Raw genomic sequence first — 22,243 nt, 5'->3', positions numbered from 1 at the left:
CAAACCAGGGGATTCTAATGTATAGCATAATAAACAAATATTACGGAATTTCCGATTCGTTTAGTATGTAAATCGCCAAAATCCGTTCGCGGCAAAAATAGTTATTAACGTTAACTTTATTTCATAAAAACGTGACCTATTTTCTGATTTGGCACCCTTAATGAAAGACGTAGTTCTACATCAAAAAAGGAATGTCCACGTGGACAAAGAGGGAGAGATATAAGAAATATCCACGCTGTGTATGAAACCATGCTTTTTCTTTACATGTGTCATGTGGACAGTCCCTTACAATTTTCGTTCCACGCCAACAGAACAAGAAACTCTAGGTCGTCAATTCGAATATGAAAACAGTTGCCCGAATCCACGAACAAGATCATTTTTCGTACAGCTGTATGAAACTGGCAACCCTACGTCTGAGATGGAGAAATCGAAGAAACGTCATTTTCTTGTTTTGTTTTTATTATCAGCAACCGCGATTGAAAGACAAGTTTATTTTTACGTGCATTATATTTTCACTATTTTTACGGTCATTTTGCTCAGAGTTTCTGGCATTGGCTGGAAGAATGCCCAACGATATAAGGGTTTTCACTAGCTATTGAGCAATGTTAGACATTATAAACTTTTTAAAAAACCTGATATACAACATGTTGGCAATATTTTCGTTCGGTCACAAAAAGCTTACTAATAAGCTGAGTATTTACGTGAAAACCAACACCGGAAGCACTCTGGCGGTTGATTTGGAGCCCCACATGGAAATTAAAGAAATTAAACAGATGGTAGCTTCCGAACTTGGTATGGCTCCTGATGAACTGAAAATTATATTCGCCGGAAAGGAATTGTCCGATACGATCATGATAAGTGTAAATGGCGAACAAAAAAAAGTTGCGTCATAGATGTGTTTAATTTATTGTATTTTTAGGAATGTGATCTAGGCCAGCAATCGATTATACATGCTGTTAAGGCGAGAGCGGTCGCAATGAAATCTGGCACCGGTAAAAGTATATTGGACAGTCCGATTTCCGAAGAAAATCCTGAAGAGGTTGTCTCCGTGAAACCGCTATGCGAAACTATGTCCGATCTTCAGCTGACAGAGATTAACGAAATTACTGCAAGTCCAGCCAGAGAACGAAGGAAGGCTCATTTCTTCGTATACTGTTCTCAATGTGAGAAAGTTTGCACCGGTAAATTACGTGTACGATGCGGAATCTGTAAGAGTGGAGCGTTTACCGTCCACAGGGATCCTACATGTTGGGATGATGTCCTGAAGAAGAAACGAATCACTGGACACTGCGAGAATAATGAAATTGCATGTGTGGTAAGAGAATTGTGTTGAATTTGCGACGACAGTTTTTGAGATCATTTGTTGATGCAGGAAAACGAATCTGGAGATCCACCGTTCACAGAATTTTATTTCAAATGCGCAGAGCATTCATCAGGTGGCGAAAAGGATTTCGCTGCACCCCTGAGTCTGATCAAAACTAATCACAAAGAGATCCCCTGCATTGCGTGTACTGATGTTAGGTAAGCGGAACACATTCAAAAGGTTAAAATTATCTGTTTAAACAAGACATCTTGCAGTGAAACAATTCTTGTGTTTCCGTGCGAAGCTGGTCACGTCACGTGTCTGGATTGCTTCCGACAGTACTGCATCTCCCGGTTGTTGGAACGACAGTTTCATGAGGCTCCAGCCGGAGGATATACTTTGACATGCCCTGTAGGCTGTGAAAATTCGTACATCGAAGATGTACACCACTTCAAGTTACTGTCTAAGGAACAGGTATAGTGTCCGATGTTTTTCTATAGTGCTGCTTAATATTCGATTGATTTTAGTATGAAAGATATCAGCGATTCGCCACCGAAGAGTTTGTTCTTAGAAATGGTGGAGTTTTGTGTCCCCAGCCCGGTTGCGGAATGGGTCTTCTCGTGGATCCGGAATGCAAAAGAGTTCAGTGTCAAAATGGTTGTGGGGTACGTTCACAGAACAACTTTTAAATTATTACGAGTATTAACACAGAAAATATTTTCCACAGTTCGTTTTCTGCCGTAATTGTCTCCAGGGATATCACATTAACGACTGTCTGGAAACACCTCAACCGAACTCCGCCTCGGCACTGGGTTACACGTTTGATTTGCAACGAGTTTCCGAAGCGCGCTGGGATGAAGCATCCAAGATAGCTATCAAAGTAACGACGAAACCGTGTCCGCAGTGTCGCACTGCAACCGAACGCGATGGAGGTTGCATGCATATGGTTTGCACCCGCTCTGGCTGCGGGTATGAGTGGTGTTGGGTTTGTCAAACGGCCTGGACCAGGGACTGCATGGCGGTCCATTGGTTTGGCTAGACATCTGAAAACTGTTTGAACTGTGACCGTGTCGGACACTTGTCGATTGTTTGAGACTAACTAAATTGTAAAATAGTGGATATTTTATATTTATTTACAAATATATTTTGTTTAGTTTAATGTTGATTGATACGTTTCTTTTGTAGAACCCTACCAATAAAATTTTCTGCAAATTATTGTGGAATCGAATGATGAAAATCCGAAAACAAATCTCAATCAAATGATACGAATTCGCTCAACTTATAATTGAGTCGTCCTTTTTGGACCAGATGGCAGATGCATAGTATTTATGTATTTAGAAGCCAACTTTTTTACAAGCACCTTCCTTATTAATTTACCTTTTTGATTGTGCCATGGACATATTGCTTACAAACAAGATGTTTATTATTATTATTAATGTTTATTCTGCAACTTAAGCAATGCCTTTTGAAATGTTACAATGCATTTCACATGATAGAACTAGTGACAGATACCTTGGACATTTTTATAATTTTTCTAATCTAACAAATTTTTAATTTAATTTCCACGAAAGTGCTCGAACAACCCTCTTCTAAATGCTGAATCTGATCTTTCTAAAGTTATATCATTCGGTAGTGAATTTCAAATTGCAACGCTTCTGACAAAGAATGAATTACCATATGTCAAAAAGTGGTACCGCGGAATTACAACCTTCCGACAGCGAACGCTTCTCAATGGTCTCTATTTACTGAACAAATATTGTGGTTCTTTGTTTTTTATTAGTTGGAATATCAGCAAGCAACATCTAAGCTTCCCAAAGCTTTGAAACGCGCATCCAAGTAACATTGACTGCAAATGTGAAACATGCGAAAAACTATTTAGATTGAACACGATACGTACACCTGAGTTTAAAGCTACCCTTAGTTTGTTGATCGCAACTAATGAAGACTATCAAAAGGAAATCGCACGACATAAAATGAGGAAGGATAAGCGATTTGAACAATTTTAATTTAATATCAAAATTCAAAAAACTAAGCTGCAATGAGAGTAGTTTTCCATACACTTTTCCACATTGTTCAACAATAACGTTGTCCCATTCCATATTTTTCTGGATTTTGTAGCCCAAGGTGGTAACAGAGCTAACAAATGGCAATAATGATTCATTCAGCCTCAAACACGGTCTGTCAACATTATTTGTAGCATCCCCTATGAACATTGCGTACGACTTTTTAACATTGATTGACAATCTATTTCTCAATGACCACTCAGAAAAACGAGCCAAATCTTCATTCACTAATACAGCGAATACTTTTGTATTTTGTATAGTACATTTATGATATAGTTGCACGTCATCCTCATAGAGGTGAACCATTCAATATTTTGATAATGCGCTAGGAGCAAATGAACTGAAAAGTTTAGAGCCTCTTTAATTCAACATCGTCGTCGTCGATAATGCGCTCAAATGCTTTCGAAAGCACACTCAAAATGCTGATGGGACGAAGGTTATCGATGGAATTTAGTACTTTTCTTTCTAATTGGGATTATTTTTGAATATTTCCATGCAGTTGGGAACTTTCGTGTAGCGATGATTGAATTAAATATGAAAGTAACTTGTCTTACGACTAATGGCCGAATTGTCTTCAAAAATCGAAATGTTATCAGTACTAATAGCATTAGACAAGATTTCATACAGAGCATTAACAACTTCAACATCGCTGACTACATTGAAACTAAACTAATTTTCATGATGTCCCATCGTAAAAAGTGGCTGCTGGGTTGTGTCTAGACAGTTGCTGGCAAAATATTCATTAATCTCAATAGCGTTAAAATTATTGGCTGTGTATGTGGATGACCTTCCTATTCCCACACCGCCCAAACGTTTCCACAAAACCTTAGAAGAAAGTGTAGGATTTAATAGATTTTTATAATATAGCTGCTTAGATTTTGTATAGTTCATGATGAACGTGCTCATGTGATGTTTTCCATCACCGATTCGATCCGATCACGATCGACTATTGCTCTCCCAATATTGAATGCTCTGAATGTTATCATAGGTACATATTGATCATATAAAGTAGTAACAACAGAGTTAAAATAATCAACTAAAACATCAGTATCAAATGACGAATAAAAATAATCCCAATCGAATTCATTCAAGGTCGTTCTAGGACCATTAACATCCATGCGATTGTAATCACGATAATCACGATAAAAGCGGAATTTGTATTTCGTTGAATCTCAGAACTCGAGAAACACTATTGTATAAAATGAGGTCAAGTTGAGATAAGACATTGTTATATAAATAAGTAGGCTCACGACCCAAGCCTTCGATCTGATGGCTGGATAAAACATCCATGAACCGTGTCGTTGTAATACAGAGTGTAACAAATTTGTGTTGAAATCGCCCAAAAAGTATATATAACTGGAAAGCGAACCATATTTCTGCAACAATATATCCAAAGTGATCGAGGCGTCAACTCCCGGAGGGTTATGAAAAGCAGCTAACAGAATTTTCATCCCTTCGATTAACAATTCTATCATCAAAAACTCAGTGATTCTATCGGTATCATTGGGGAATTTCGTTCTAAAGTATTCAAGTGTCGCAGTATAAAAAGCTAGTCCTGGAAATTGATTGAAATCATAGCCAGTGTCGCATCTGCCATTGAAAAATACTGAAATTGCCCAAAGCTACTGGAACCGACTCCGTTCAGAAGTGTGCGCGTTCAAAGAACGGTACCCCACCGCGTCGAAAACGGAAATCGTGCGGCACTTTCTGGACGCCGGATACGCCCGTTCCGGCATCTAAAACATCTTGGCACTATTGGACAACAGTCAGAGCATCGAAAGAAAGCCCAGTTCCGGACGGCCGATGACTCTGAGCGACAAGAAGCTCCAAAGGATGCTGAAGAGGAAGATCGAAGGAAAAGTGACTATATCGCTACGTGCGCTTGGCCAGGAGGTCGATGCAACTAGCTTAACAGTGAAAACGAACAGTGGCGAACATGGACATTCATGAAAAGAAGCGGAAGTTCCGTCCACTGGTCTCGGAGCTGCAGGCAATGACGCAGCGGCAGCAGCTGAATAAGATGGTCGGTGGGATGGACGACGAGACCTATCTCACCCTGGATGGCAACGACTGGCAGGCCACTTCGTATTTTACTTCCCCCAAGAAGGAAGCTTCTAAGTGAAGTTTATTTCACACCCCAAGTTCCCCTAGAAGGTGCTGCTGTGGCTGACAATCAGCGAGAAGGGGATGTCAAATTATAGTGCGAACTGCCTGCCGGAAGTTGCGTCGTTTATCAAGAAATACCATAAGGGCGAAAACGCGGTGTTCTAGCCGGATCTGGCGTCGGCCCACTCTTCGAAGTGATCGTTAGAGGGGATGGAAGTGCTTAATAACGATGTGGTACCCAAGTCGGCGAACCCGGCCGACGTCCCCCAGCTGCGTTCCATCGAGGATTTCTGGGCAAACCTGAAGCGTAAGGTCTACTCCAACAATTTGAACTGAGAAGGTATTGATAGATAAAACGAAGAAAAAACTCAAGAACATGCCTACATGCATGTTTCATCTGCCAAGACGAAGGTTCCGGTTAACTGCCGGAAGGCCGCTCGCAAGGGCGTAGCATTTTTTTGACGTAGGACTACGTCTTACATTAAGGGGGCCAAATCGGAAAACAGGTCACGTTTTTATGAAATAAAGTTAACGCTAATAAATATTTTTGCTACGAACTGATTTTAACGATTTTCTATTGGTATGCAAATCTGAATTTTTCTAAAATTTGTTTGATATGCTATACATTACAATCCCACATAGTCTGTATATGGTTTAAATTGATGAAAATTGGAAGCATTCCCATTTCCCCATACATTTGTTCTGTCCATTTGTGTGCTTTCCCGAACAGAGCTGTCATTAACGAGCAACTTATGCAGCCGCTAGAATAGAAACAGTCGGAGAAGAATGAATCGTTGGATTTAAAGTCTCCGTAAATAGAGGAAAAGAAGAAGAAGAAGAAGAATAGAAACAACGTAGGGGGATAGCGAAAAGAGAATATTTGGGAAGTAAGCTGTTGCTAGCGTATAAGTATTGCATCTCCTCTGAGGAAAATTCTCAGAATCTTTCTGTGCCCGAAACCACAAGGATCAGCTTATTCTGCTCGTTTTGTGTTTTATGTTTCCCCTTGAGCTGTGAACGCAAGCGAATATTTCACTTGAAATTTATCGCTGCAACTGTGTGCGTCTGATAGATGGTTGTTGAATGGCGATGCACGGAAGATGCCTATCGTTAAATAATGTTCAATAAAGTACAATGCGTGCATTGATATAAAGAAACAAATGGCGACATATGACCAATTAGTGTATTGTTCTCGCAAAGGCAACAAAGAATCGTTGCTTCTCGAAATGATTCTACAAAACCACGCAAGCCATTAAACCATTTCAGGGTCGAATTCGCAAATAATATCCGAAATGATAAATCAACAAATTTAAAAAAAGATTGCGTAGTCCTACGTCCTTAGCGGTCGTGTCTCGGATACAACCTTTCGAATTTTTTTTACAAGTAATTGTTTTTCTTTTTTTGTATCACTATCCGGAAAAGGCCATTTTTTAATGCAAACGTTAACAACTCAAGACCAGTACAGGTGCTTAGCTCTGGACAAGTACAACGTCTATTTCCAGCTGGCCTATCTCCTCCAGTGATCTCTTGGCATAATGCGCCAAGACCAGGTTCGGCCGAAAGACCACATCGTCCTACACGTGATACTTCTAGATGAATGCGGCAACCTCGTAATGTATATTTTCCCGTTCTCCCAGAAGAAAAGAAGAGCGGCCTTCTTCAAGATCTTGATGCGGAAAATATACTTGACGCCATCACTTGCCTCCTTGGAGGGGGACGTAACATACCCGGTCTCCAGTCAGTCGTTGCCGTCCATCGTCAAGTAGCCCTTGTCATTTATTATCACTACGATGTCCCGCTTCGCCAGAAGAAAGTTTTTCACCAATACCTCCAGTCGCTTCTTCTGAGTGATTGTCTGTTGTTCAAACACGCCTGTCCTCAACTGTTCCTTCCGCTTAAAAATGCTCATTTTGGGCAAGTACTTCCTCGCCGTTTAGTAGGTTGCTTCGACCTCCTAACCTTAAGTGTGGAACAGTGAGGCCACCTCGCTTTCCAGCTACTGTAGCACTTTACGGTCGTTTAGCACCGTCGGGTGGTTGGAACCAGACTCTCGCCTTTCTTCGGAAGGACTACATCCAGCGGACGCGAAGTGCCTCACGATGACCAACTTCTTCGCTCCGAGGTTAAGCTAGCAGCACAAAAAAAAAGAATCGAGTGTAGCTACGATATATTTCGCCATGGCAGTCCATTGATTTCAATGCAATCGTAACTGGACTTTGTAAATCACGTTGTAAATAACATACGAGCCACAACTCTTTACGAATAAATAAGCCCTTCTCAGAAAACCGCAGAAACAAGCTCTCGAAACAAGCTACGGCTCTCGACTGAGCACTCTAGAATCAGTGAATCTCTGTTCTATCTAGAGTTTGCATCAGAGATCGAAATGCTCGCTGATTTGAGATAAAAAAAAACATCCTTTTTCACCCACAGGGAAAATAGCTGAGAATAGTGGAGGCGAAAAAATGTTATACGCTCACTTCGATCCCCACAAGAAACTCAATGTTGATTTTTATTTTTCGGCGAGTTATGATTGCCTAAAAATGATTGAGTTTTCAGTGACTTCTTGATGCCGATAATGGTTTTTCACTACTGCAGTACAGCTGAAGACATCGCATGACAACATGCGGTTACATATACTACATGGGCTGAAATGTCCCGTGATTTTTAATGAAAACAATCTTTTTAGGGCAAAACTGTATTTATTCCTCAACATATGTAGTTACTTTCGAGGGTAATACACTTGGTATAGCGAGTTTCCAACATTTCGATTCCCTTTCGGTAGTACGAAAGTCTAAGTCTTCGAAATATGCCTCAGTGCCACTCTGCAGACTGCCTATTAGTGTGGTAATGAATCCACGTTTCATTCATTGTCACAAAACGTCGATAGAAGTCCACTCAATTACGCTTCAACAACGCCAAATCGGCTGTTGAATAATCAACGCGCCGCTGTTTTTGGTCGACGGTCAGCAAGCGCGGCACTCATCGCGCGAATAGCTTTTTCATGTCCAAAAAAGGAAAATATTCAGCGGAAACATTGAAAATTACAAATTCCTGTTATGTATTTGACAGATAGTAATAATATTAGGTTGAGGAAAAATCTATCCTTTATTTTTGGGTGAAATTCGATTTTGTTTTGAAAACAATTTTGTTATCTCCTCCTTTTCTTATTAACAGATGCTCACTAACTACGTTTACGAGTGCAACCTCATATGGACGAAACAGCAGAGCGGTTTTTAAAACGTAATCCGAATTTATCATTCCGAATGCCGGAAGCTATTTTTGACATGAAAAAATAAAAAATACAGACCCTTCTAGGTGATTTTAGTCTAGCCTTTTTGTTAGATCAATGTTAGGGCATGTTTGAAGACCTCCAAAACTTATCGAGCACATAAACTTGAATTTTCAGTAATAGTCCATCCTTCCCACCTCATGTGTCCGTCTTTCCCGCCAATTATCCGTCTTTCCCGACTCAATCTTGTTTTTTCAAAGAAGCCGGACTCATTCATTTTTCAAAATTTCTGCCTCAAAGACAAATTTTATTATAAGAAGAGACCTAGACTATCAATTTGTGGTGAGATAGCTGTATTTTCTGTGAAATTCACGAAATAGAGGAAACCTCCAAAAATGAAATTGAAAAATCCAGGTTATATTCTAATCATGATAATACATCAGTACTAACTATGATGTTTTGTTTGTTTTGTACAGGATGTACAAAACAAACAGGTTTGTACAGGTTTGTGTTTAGGATGTTTTGTTAGATAACAATCTAGATCACACTACAAATACGATTAGTTGTCCATCTGTTGAACACCAACAAAATGGTTTGCACCGTGTCTAAATTTCGTTTCTAACGCATTCTCCTCTCTTTCCATAATGATTCTTCTGCATTACAAAGAGTCCAAAAAGATTATGGGGTTATTTTGATAAAAACAAGCATAAATAGGGAAAAGCCATCACTCGCGTTCTTTCTAAACAGACGATAGAACACGTACAGGTTTTTATATAAATGCTTCTCTCATCCAAAAGCATCATCATACCAGTTCTGTGTGTACAAACCGTTCAAAGATGATGAAGCTGACTCTGTGCTTACTTGTCGCTGTGACGATCACAACCGTTTGTTGTGATCCAATTGGTAACTTACAACCGAAGCATCGTCTGCAACTATAGTTAATTCGTAATTGAGTATTTTAGGTTGCGCCTGTGAAACCGGATATGTCCGAAACATGGTGGGACTGCACGTTAACCAACCTATAGGATTAGACCAATATCCATACGTGCATTATCCTTTTGCCTCGCTGAATCCACATTATCCACGATATCCGTATGCTCCTTATCATGCGTACCTTCCGCTCCATCCAGTGAGGAGATGAGAAGGGGTCGGCAAATCAAAAGAAAACGTTGTATGTTAAGAATAAATCATATTTATTGAATTTTGTCATTTCGATACTGGTCAGTAGAATTCACCATCAATTGATGCACAAGGACATGATTCTCCTGAGGCATCATCATACGCGGTCCAATTGAAATTCTCCTCCATCGGTTGCTGTTCACCTGGGATCACGCAATCGTACCTCGTATGATGTTCATTTTGGTACATATCTGCGCAGTAACAATAGCAAAACTTTCCACTGTAAGATGGTTCCACAAGGTTAACTTTAAGTGCATCATCCATCCTCAAACGTGTCCTCAGAAGATTGCCCGTGCTTTGACTCAATCCCCTGGCCAGGATATCCATCAGTTCGTCGTAATCCAGTCGCCGATTCCGCTGCAACGTTTCCGATAACGCAAAAATGTAGTTCTTAGCCAAACGTAGTGTTTCAATTTTGGACAACTTTTGCGCCGTGGTATGGTCACACTTGGTAACGTTGAGCAGCTGAGGCAGTGGAATGTTGCGCCTCAAACAATCCAGTGCGTCGTTTAGGCCATGCATCCGATTGCGCTCCCGTTGGTTTGCCTTGGAACGTTTGTTTGCTTCGCAGGCTGCGCTGGTGCCAGATCTTCCGCAGCGGGCGCTTGCTGGTTTGGTTTTCATTGCTTCACTGGTTCAATCGAAAAGCTCGATTGTGTGAAAATGGGTTTTCCACGATAGGAATAGGCTGTAATTCATATCGGAATTGATGGTGGCATTTTCCCTCTAATCTAATTTTCCTTGTTATCATTTTGTACACAATCGGCGTTTGAACTGAATGATAAAAGAGGCTTGTCGGTGCGTTTCGCATAATTGAGTGTACAATAAAGGGTGTAATGAATTACGATAAGTGGATATTATCACTATATACTATTTCCTGAAGTTGCCCACTGTTACTCTTTCTATGAATCTTGTTCTGATAGATTTACGGAACTGACAATATTTGAGAGTACAGTCTTGCATCACAGCTCGATTACCTAGTTGCTTAAAAACAATAACGAGCACGTTCATCTGTACGTATTAACACGTTCGTCTAAGCGCTATTATCAACTTGGAAGCTTAGACGAATTCATCATTACAATGTGCCACTCATAGTTGTATTTAAAGCGAATGTGCTCTAGCTTCATGAAGTTTGAACCATTTAAAGCTCTGGTCACTAAGAATCCGGAATCAGACAATCTGCTCGGTTGAGGATTGGTTAAATAAAAAGTTTAGAAGTCTGAATGAAGCTTATTTATTAAAATTACAAGATAAGAATAGAAGAGTCTTTGCCTAGGGACACGAACAGAATCTTTACTTAGACTTTAGACCAGCTATACTCAACATGCGACCCGCGGGATGCATACGGCCCACCGGGTTCCCTTGGTTGGTCATGAAAACTTAAGAAATCATCTAGGAAAAATGAGATGAGATTAATGGAGTTTGACACATTGCGCATTATTACACATCACGTAATTGTGTGACATTAATTAGTTGTCTAGATAAGTGGTGTTAGTAGATTATATATCTATTAAATATATTTATTCCGATCATTAGGGCTAATCTTGTTGATGTTAGTGAAAATACGGATATAAAAATATCAATATGAAATCATTACCTATTTTTTGACATAGGACTACGTCTTTCAGTAATGGTACCAAATCAGAAACGTTTTTTTTGAAATAGTTTTAACGTTTAAAATTATTTTAGCTTTGATGGGTTGCTTTCCAATCGAACCGGAAATTCTCTATTTTTTCCGGTACGTTATACATTACGGTTTCTTAACCCACAAAAGATAAAAAAATAACGGAAATTGGAAGAATACAAATTTTTCTATCGTATCATCGTGACCAAGGTACAATATTTGAATATCACTGCTAATCAGATGAGGGTAAATCGGTCGCTCGAAATGCAAATGTTAATGTTTGTGAATAGAGAAAATATGGCAATCTAAGCTCCGCTGTATTCTATCATTGAGTATAAACAAGCCATTCGGGATTTCAAATTATAGTATTCACAATTCCTCATTCATCTAGCTAGCGACCAGACGGCAGCGGGGTTTTCGAAATGACCTCAGGGCCGAGTGTTTAGGTTACTTTTCCAAATTGGTACTTTTCACGCCTAGAGGCGAATGAACTGATGAGTTTTGAAGCCTCTATAATACAAAACATCATCATCATTCAATTCGTCTGGCTCCAACTATCAGACAGCAGTCTTTCTCGATGCTGATGTTACACACAGCGGTTTTGCTCGATTCTAAGGAAGAATGAAAGATAGATATCGCACAGTATGATGCAATTTTGTTCGATGGGAGGCACCACGCCGATTTTTATGCCGTCGTTAATACCTCTTCGTCGGTTGAACAAAGTGGTATGTCAATCACTTCATTCGAAGGATCAAAAGTGTAGAGTAATGCTGGTCACTTATATACCCAAAAACTTGTTTCAATAGCTCAAAACTGCTTCGAAAGCAAACTACTGAAATAATATAAATCAATAAATATGAGTACCTGGATAGACTTCCAATCTGAGGCAAGATTTGTCGTTGGCTGTCAGTGAAAGTTCGCTCGCCCTGGACAACAACAGTTTCAATTTTGCTACTGTGTTGAACTTTTTTTTTCGCCACAGAATGCATCTTCAGAGTATGCAAGAAGCAAGCATAGTGTAGAGCAGAATCAAAGCAGAGCAGAAACATTAAACCATATTGAAAAACTAAACTCAATATATCGGCCTCGAGAAATATCATTTGGAAAGCCTTGCTGCCGTCCGATCGCTAGCTGGATGTCTGACAATTCGTTAATGACTTTTCAATTTTTTTTCAAACAATCATTCAATTCTAGTGATTTCACTTATTGTTTCCGGGTTCAAAATTAGGTAGATTTTCTGTTGCTGATCTGCGTGTTCTGAGATGTTTCCTTCTGCGTTGGAAATGTAATTTTGCTAAGAGATACTGAAAAACTACTTAGATTTTCAAGAAGATCAATAGTTCAGTTTCAGTGTCTACACAGCGTGAAAACAACAGTACATGTTAATGCTTAGAATTAATTTGACAATCTACTCAAATTGCTTCGCAAAACGTTCCCTCTTCTCACTCAGTGAAAACATTCATTTATCGGCTCTTGTCACTGTCATCCAATATTTGTATATTTGTATAACAGAAGCTATCAGATAAGAATATCTGGGCTATAAGACGGGTGAACCAGATTATCTCATCCACTATTTTCCAAATAGTTTTTAACTCGAACAGCAATGATGGAATATTACCGATTCTTGCCTGGTCGTATAATCTGAACCTTTCTTGGAAACAGCTCGCTTTAAGCGTGTCAATTGTCGCCTGTAGAAGTCTTCCTTGATCATTTAACCAGGTTTTAGCAGCTCATAGTGGATCACATCTTTTCGATCCCACCGGTAGATGTACAAAAAAAGGAAAAATTTCGAGAAAAAATCTTGAAAAAGTTTTGTTAGAAAAACTTGTTTGCCTTAAATATGCACAAGTTGCGATGTATGGAAGAGTTGTAGGACACATATTTATCTACAATTTATCTACCATTTCATCAAAATCTGAGATGGCCATTTTAGGAAATCGACTTTTAGTTTTTGAAATCAATTTTTTTCAGTGGAGCATTTCAAACAATTTTTTTTTCAGTATTGTTTTCTGAATATTCAATTATTTTCCTCAAACTCTTCCACAGATCCCTTTTTTTGTAGGACTTCCCGTTTTCGAGTAAAAAAAAATTTAGCCCTTTTCATATGTTATTCTAGATAAATTTTCGGAAAACTAAGTATGCCAAGTTGATTAATTAGGTAAGGTCTTCACACCCAGAAATTCTAATTAAGTTCTGAGAGGGTCATGTCAATCCCATACACGAGTTGTCGCGAAATCCTTCAGTTATGAAACGCAGTGTGATTTTTTGGGGATGGGGAATCTGATATGTAGGGAACATCGGGTTAAAACCGACACAATCGGAAGTGCGAGTATAATCGACACCCTATATGGGTAAACCGACACCTTGAAAAAAGGAATAAAAACTAGTTACAACACATTTCTATGCACTAAGGTGATATCTAAAGGGTGTGTCACATCGAATTGCATCACGGAAAAAACGCTGTAGAAATTTAATTTTTAGGAATTATATCTTCAGCTTTCGCTTATAATCAGATAAGAGTGTATAGATCACGTTGGCCATGCTTCACTGTCAATTTTTCGTAAATTTGGAAAAATGTCGTCGAACGAAAAAGAGCGTCGTGAATTAATCCTGCGCACTCATTTCGAGAATCCGGAGTTGTCACATCGGGGCATCGGTAAGATGCTGGGAATCGTCCAATCCACGGTCAGCAGAGTACTAAAACGATACTTCGAGAACCTAACCATCGACCGGAAGGTGAAGAACGGCAAAAATGGATGCTCCGTCAGTGAAAAAGATCACAAGCGCGTAGTTAAGCAGTTTAGACGTGATCCGAGAAGTTCGGTCCGGGATGTCGCCAATAAGCTGAATTTGTCAAGTTCATTCGTCCAGCGGACCAAGCAGCGGGAGGGCCTGCGTACATACAAGGTTCAGAAGGCTCCTAACCGCGACGAAAGGCAAAACATGGTGGGCTGACGAAGCCGCATTGCCTGGTAATGGACGACGAAACCTACGTCAAAGCGGACTTTCGTCAGCTGCCGGGCCTGTTGTTCTTCTCCGCAGAGGACAAATTCAGCGTTCCGGAGGAGATTCGCAAGCAGAAACTATCCAAGTTTGCCAAAAAGTACATGGTGTGGCAAGCGATCTGCTCTTGCGGAAAGCGGAGCGCCCCCTTCGTGATGACCGGCACGGTAAACGGGCAGGTTTACCTTAAGGAGTGCCTACAGAAGCCCTTACTACCACTATTGAAGCTGCACGAGGGCCCGACCATCTTCTGGCCGGATCTCGCTTCGTGCCACTATTCAAAGGACGTGTTGGAGTGGTACGAAGCCAACGGGGTCACCTTCGTGCCAAAGGAAATGAACCCGCCCAACGCGCCGGAGCTTCGCCCAATAGAGAAATATTGGGCGATTATGAAGCAGGCCCTCCGGAAGAACCCAAAAGTTGTCAAATCGGAGGCGGACTTCAAGAAAAAATGGATTTCTATTCAAAAAAAACTACAACCTGACGTTGTACAGAACCTTATGGACGGGGTAAAGAGGAAGGTGCGAGCATACGGGCTTGGGCTCGAAGTATGAATAAAAAGAAAATGCCAAAAGTTGTTTAATAGTTTTTATTTTACTGTCTAAAATTTTCAAAAGGATCGGTCTACTGGGCGAATTTCTACAGCGTTTTTTCCGTGATGCAATTTGATGTGACACACCCTTTATATACTAACTGGTTTGCGGAACGAATGGCTCGGATTCCAGAGAATCAAAAGCGAATTTGATTTTTTTATAATTTTCTGCTGAAAGAAAGCCTCTGTGTATTTAGGAACGTGTTCGAATTCATTGGTGTAATGATGAAGATGTTTTACGTTCACCTCTAGGCCAATTTGGAAAACTAAACTAAACATTCGTCCTAGAGAAAGGTCATTTGGGAAACTTTGCTGCGTTCTGATCCCTAGCAGGATGACCGATACATCGTAAATGATTTATTGGTGACTTTTTCCGATCGAACAAATTTTTGGTTGCTACCATTAACTATTAGAATTGCCCATAAGATTTTGATTGCGTTTATAACAGTGGTTTTCAACCTTTTTTGCTCAATTTCCCCCTTTACGAAAATTAATCCCAGATGAAGTACTATCACCCTATCAGCATTTTGTAAGAAAGCCTGTAGCATATCAGTAAAGTAATGTAAGAATACAAACGGTTTCAAGTTATATTCGCAACAAATTTTATTGTATACTTGTATTTGGCTACAAAAAAGGTATATAATATTTGGCAAGTCAGTATGGCAACTGCGCCTGAACGATTTCCGCCAAAATCGTCATTCTTGAGAACGTTGTCGAAAAGCACACCTCATGTCTTCGATATCCACTCAGTTCTGTTCCGATCAGCAGCATTGTAGGAAATCCAGATTCATATAAATTCTACGCAAAAGACAACAACACTCGTAATGCTCATTTCGCATATCAGGATAAGAATCGATCATTTGTAGATCGATGAGTTTGTTCTGAAATTGATCAGAAGCTTTCGTCACTGCCAGTCGGAAGTCATTTCAAACCATGTCCAAATTTGTTCTTTGATATAAGCAAAATATGTTCCAAGTTTAACTTGTTGTAAAGAGTCTTGACAAATGCTGTCCAATTTTCTTTTGACGTAGGACTACGTCTTTCATTTCTATACTAGGGTGTAAGTTCAAAGTTTCGAAAATGAAAGCGTTACGTTGGAGAACAAGATTTTGAGCGTTAATAGTAAATAGTAATAGAGCGTTAATAGCTAAACAACAGAACGAAATGGTATGATAAATACTTCTTTCGAAACATGAAATGTCTACGCGTTATATGTTTGTTACTTTTTGATCCGAAAACTTGTTTCAATAGCCTTAAAATTGTTTCCAAAACAGGCTATTGAAATCATACCAATCGGTATAAAAGCGAGTGCCGCACGGAAATCCACTCAGTTATGATTGCGCAACGATTGAGGTATCATCGCTGTAATGGATGGATGTTTCCCTAACACAGACTTCAAAACCATGGAGCCTGGGGAAATCGGCATTGCAAAATAGATGCAAGCTGCTGGTACTTTTGTACTCGTGTGCACTTTTGCAAATTGGAATGTTTCTCTAACACAGATTTCAAAACCATGGAGCGTGCGGAAATTGGCATTACAAATGAGGTGCAAGCTGCGAGTACTTTTGTACTCACCCAGAATGTGTTTTCCCAACACAGATTCCGAAACCAATAAGTTGGGAAAATCGGCATTGCAGATCTCGGCAGTACTTTTACACCCCCATACATTTTTACACTCCGGAATTCGTTTTACTAACACGGTCTACAAAAGCGGGTACAAATGCAACGCTTTGGCTTGGTTATTTAAGACTGCATATCCCTTTATTTTTAATATGCATATTTTAAGACTGAAAATACATAAATGGTTACTAAGCCAACAGCAGTCCTACGTCATTCACTGACGAAAGTCTTTCAAACATTGCGAAGTTGTTCATTTGAACATTACGGGCCTGATTCTCGAATACACTTCACGGTGGAAACGGAATGAAACGTACCCGCGATGACAACGGTACGGTGTCGACATCTGGATACGAGATTAGGGGCCTGATTCTCGAATACACTCCACGGTGGAAACGGAATTGACGAATTTACGTTGGATTTACAACCAGATGGCGCAGCGAGTAAAATGAAGATGTTTTGTTTTTTTGGTATGAAATTCATTCAAATTTTCTAGACAAATCAGAATTTATCTTGAAATTTCCCGGTTTCATGTATTCTTTCCACGCTGAAAAGGTTAGAAAATCATCATTTTACAATGTGCTATGTATATTATCATCATTTTACAATGTGCTATGTATATTATATCAATGAAACGTATTCGCGATGACAACGGTACGGTGTCGACATCTGGATGCGAGATTAGTTTGCCACTAAATTTATCATTATAATTGACGAATTTACGCAAAGCTGAATCAGCTCATGCGACATCTACATTAGAGCTCAGAACCACAAAAGTAAGGGTGTTTGTTTATTTTACGCACTGAAAAGCAAGATTCGGTGGTGATTATTCATTTTATTTCAATTTAGATTCATTTCAGCCATTGAATGTCGTCAGTATATGGTAAAAAAGTTGGAGTTTTGTATATTTACGATGGTTTCAACACGCGATTGGACTAAAGTCATTGATAATCTTCGAAAATTTTAAGTTTGATGATGCATACAGATTATTAATACTGTGGGTAATGGGGATGAAATCGATATCATATTAAGTTAGGGCCGATACGAGAAGGATTTGTAGTATTTTTAGCACAACAAATGCTACTCATCATTTACCTAGTTGAAAAAAATTAAAGTTATAATGCTTATACCAAGCCATTTTTCAAAATATATATACCACATTGTAAAATGGTGATTTTCTAACCTATTTAGAGTAAAACAAATATGTGAAACCGGGAAATTTGAAGATAAATTCTGATTTTTCTAGAAAATTTGAACGAGTTTCATACCAAAAAAACAAAACATCCTCATTTTACTCGCTGCGCCATCTGGTTGTAAATCCAACGTAAATTCGTCAATATCAAATTATCTTCAGATGAATTTTTTGTATGAGATTATTATATCACATGATGGAAACAAAGTTTTCCACTCACATTGAATACCAGTTTGATACGAAGAAGTTAATTTTCATTAATGATTTTTTATTTGAAAAGTGCTCATTCTGCCTGAAAACTCATCATTATCTTTGACACTTCACTAACTCGTAGAACGTAGTTCAATGGCGTGCCGTTTATTTCGTTTCCACCGTGAAGTGTATTCGAGAATCAGGCCCTAGTTTCCCACTAAACTTATAATTATAATATCGAATTATCTTGAGATGAAATTTTTATATAAGATCATTATATCACATGAAGAAAACAAAGTTTTACACTCACGTTGAATACCAGTTTGATACGAAGAAAGTAATTTTCATTAATGATTTTTTGTTTGAAAAGTGCTCATTCTGCCTGAAAACTCATTATTATCTTCGACACTTCACTAACTCGTAAAACGTAGTTCAATGGCGTGCCGTTTATTTCGTTTCCACCATGAAGTGTATTCGAGAATCAGGCCCTACATTTCAGATTTGGAAATATTTGCCGAGGATCGCAAATTTTAGCGTATCCAATGAAGTTTTTGTGGCAATTTTTGCTAATCATTTTCATCTTCGAAGCGAAGTAAATGTGCCATATTCCCTTGCCCAAGTCCACCCTTTTAATGACCAAATTCCCCACTAGGGGGGAATTTCTCACCGTTTGGAAATCACTGGTTTATAATCTAGCTGGTTTCCGAAGAAACTCATGTGGAGGAACATTTTGCTCGGTAGGCGCATAATAAGCTCTTCACTATACACATTTGAGAAACATCCGTTTGAAAAACTAAACATGTTATTAAAAAAAATAGATAAAGTTTGAACGTGATGATTGTATTGTATTGGCATTGTCATGCTAAACGTAAATTGTTTTCGACGATTTTTGCGCAAAAATGTAGAAAAGAGATTCACAATCTCCTACAGACCTGTCTCTCACCTTGCAGATTTGAAAGATTCCCTAAGGAAAAGTGTCTCGCTTCATTGGAACAACGTTTGTAAGAAATCAAGAAACTTCATCTGACATGGAGAAGTACAAGGGTATTTTTGAATTTGCCATTCGGAAATACAAATAAGGTGTGTTTCTGGCATAGAAATTTAAAATTAGTGAAATGGTAATTCTAGTTTTCTAACTTTTCTAATTTTTCACTCACTTTGTCGAATATGAGTTTTTTCTTCAATGGATTTATCCATAAAAAGCATCAACCACAAAACGAGGAAACGAAAAGGATAAGCTTCCTGGTATCAAACTCAATCCACGTGCAACGTAACACGTACATTATACATATAAATACACATCACCATCCATTGTTAATCACAGTTCCCTTGAGTCAACGCTAATCTAAAGAACGCTATCAAAGAATAATGAAACTAACCGTATTTCTATTGCTAGCGATGACAATTGCTGCTGTCAATTGTATTCATCTGGGTAAGTGAAGTGTGATTGAATATTGTTGAATTTGTACTGATACACGATTTTTAGGACCTTGTGGCTTGAACGAGATTAGCTCTTGTGGAAGAATCTGGTCGCGACCATGTGGATGTTCCTGTGCTCCAGGATACGTGCGGAGCGTGGTGGGAATATGTGAGACACTTAGTACCGTTGTGCATCACACGCGCTACGCATACCCAGCTTATGGCACCGGCCTTCCACTTGCCGGACCTCGTGGCTATGGATTCTGGGGGTGAAGGGAATGATTTGAAAATATTGCTTCTGTCGATGTAATGAAATAAACTTCGATTCACACAATTGTATTTTTTTCTCTCACGATTTTATAGAGACATTCATCCGTAGTTTAGTCCGTCCCTTTCTCGATTGTATTAACTTTATTAGTTATTATTTGAACTAACGAATTTGACGTCGAATAACACATCTTGGATGCAAGCAAACCGAAGCAAGTCGGAGAAAAAACTCCGACCAGAACCAGAATCGAGCCTGTAGCTCCAACTACGAGAAGTGTGGAACCAACCACATGATTATTGGAGTCTCATTGAATTTATCTACCATAAATTAAATTGAATAGTTACTGTCTATTTTGATGAATAGAAAGTCTATTTTATTTTCAATTATATCAGAATACGAAACAATGAATTAAAACAGTATTTTATGTTGTTTCGCATTGTATATCAATAAACACTACGCTCTACGCTACTGTACAGCTTATGCAATCAGAGACGATGATAACGATGGTCACGAGATTGTCTATCTGATGAAAACTTTTTGTTTACAACAATCGATCCTCACTGATAGCGATCAGCCGATCAAGGGATGTAGCATGGGGAATAACAATAACGTATTTGCCGGTTTATCAATATTACGAGACACAGCCGAATCAAACTCAACCCTGGAACACAGAAATATATACAGAACACATATATAATTAGATGGTCTAAACAACTGCGTATCATAATTTCCTTGAATCTGTGATGATCAATTGGATTTAGTTTGACAATGAAACGCGCCGTTCTTCTACTGCTTCTCGCGACCGCTATTTCTGCGGTTAGCTGCCATCCCACAGGTTTGTAAAACATGACTGAAAAGTAAAGAACTCATATTTACACTTGACATTCCAGTACTGTGTAGCTCATACGAAGTGAGATCCTGCGGAATAGCTTGGACGTTTTCATGCGTATGCACCTGTGCTCAAGGATACGTGCGAAATGAGGTGGGAGCATGTGAATCTAATGTCATCATACCAGCGACATATTACACATATCCAGTCTACTGTCTTCCACAATGTTGGTACTACGCCTACGGTTATCCATATTATGGTTGAAGATACTCTAGTCAATATAGTTCTACAATAATATGTTCAAATAAAAGGTGATTTTGACAGTTTACAGAAAAAAACACAGGAAAATTTGGAAAACTATAAAATTTATTATTGGGGGTTAAAAATCAATCCTTGCCATTTATTTTTGTAAAAGGTTATTTCATGTAAATGTTGGCCACGGTTACATTTTAGGGTATCCATACGTGAAGTCCATTTTTGAGTTACTTTTTCGAACATATCGACTGGTATCTCACCGATAACACCAGTGAAGTTGCTTTCTGGTGCTTGGTTCGATACTAGTTTATCAGCATAAACAAAAGTTTTGATATACCCCCACAAAAATAGTCCAACGACGTCAAATCGCACAATCTAGGTGCTCAATTTACTGCTCCAAAACAAGAAATGAATTGCTCACCAAACTCATTGCGCAATAGGTTCATCGTTTCGTGTGCTATCTGGTATGTGACACCGCCTCGATGAAACTTAATGTCAACCAGATTCAGTTCATGTATTTTGAGCAATAAAAAGTTGAAAGTCATTAAACGATAGAGATCACAACGGTCTTATCTTCATCTTTAAAAAAACGGACCAATTATTTCTCCTGTCCCCAAACCGCTCCAAACAGATCAATTTTGGCATGCATTGGCAGCTCTTGTATTGCTTGTGTCGGGCATCGGATCAAATATAACGGATAATATAACGTTTCCATTCGACCAAAAAAGTGCTTCATCGCAAAACTGTATTTTTAATAAAACAAAAAAAAATTCAACAGAGCATTGACAGAGCACACGCTTAAAATATAACACTAGAGAGTGTTCTGACTGGAGTATAATTTTGGGAAAGGGTTTTAATTATCTAAGGATCAGAGATGCCAACCATATTTTCGAAAAAGCTGGAAATTTTTTTTAAAAAATGTAAAAGAAAGTGTCAGAAAGTAGTTAAGAAATTTTTAATTTTCCTTATTTTGTTTGTGATCATACATTTTAACATTATACTTTTGTTTTACATTTTGTGTCATCCTAACTAATTCTAACATTCCGACTTTATGCAAAATATTGCAGATATATTAGCTTCCACTAATTATGTAATTAGTTGAATCTAATATATCTGCAATATTTTTTGTTCCTGTTCTACTTCTTAATTTTGTTTTGTTTGAATTATATGTTGAAAACAATCGTTGAACCGCGAAATTTAACAGAGTCAGAAATGTTTATTTATATTGTTATTTTCAATTTGGGAAAAGCAAAATTATTGTCATACCTTCCAATGAGTGCAAAAGAAAGAAGGATTCTGGCGTTCGTTTTCAATGAAGTCGGTAAAATCTAAGTTTCGAATCTCTCTAAATTCATTATCGATCGCAAATATT

The 22,243-nt window shown here is 38.7% G+C and overlaps 1 protein-coding gene and 1 long non-coding RNA gene across 2 annotated transcripts; both read left to right on the top strand.

Annotated features, from left to right (window-relative positions):
* Window positions 1–466: 466 nt before the first annotated feature.
* On the top strand, window positions 467–2,468 carry LOC129768383 (E3 ubiquitin-protein ligase parkin). Its single transcript, XM_055769997.1, has 6 exons — window positions 467–860; window positions 920–1,315; window positions 1,373–1,521; window positions 1,579–1,777; window positions 1,831–1,968; window positions 2,031–2,468. Exons 1-6 carry the CDS (start codon window positions 603–605, stop codon window positions 2,340–2,342), a joined length of 1,452 nt encoding a protein of 483 aa, XP_055625972.1. The 5' UTR covers window positions 467–602; the 3' UTR covers window positions 2,343–2,468.
* An 18,008-nt stretch (window positions 2,469–20,476) lies between these two features.
* On the top strand, window positions 20,477–20,954 carry LOC129770749 (uncharacterized). The gene is made up of 2 exons (XR_008742189.1): window positions 20,477–20,622; window positions 20,678–20,954. It is a non-coding gene; the product is annotated as an uncharacterized LOC129770749 (long non-coding RNA).
* Window positions 20,955–22,243: the final 1,289 nt, after the last annotated feature.

Source organism: Toxorhynchites rutilus, chromosome 2 (genome assembly GCF_029784135.1).
Source record: "Toxorhynchites rutilus septentrionalis strain SRP chromosome 2, ASM2978413v1, whole genome shotgun sequence".
NCBI lineage: Eukaryota > Metazoa > Arthropoda > Insecta > Diptera > Culicidae > Toxorhynchites > Toxorhynchites rutilus.
This window is presented reverse-complemented; position numbering and strand designations above follow the sequence as displayed.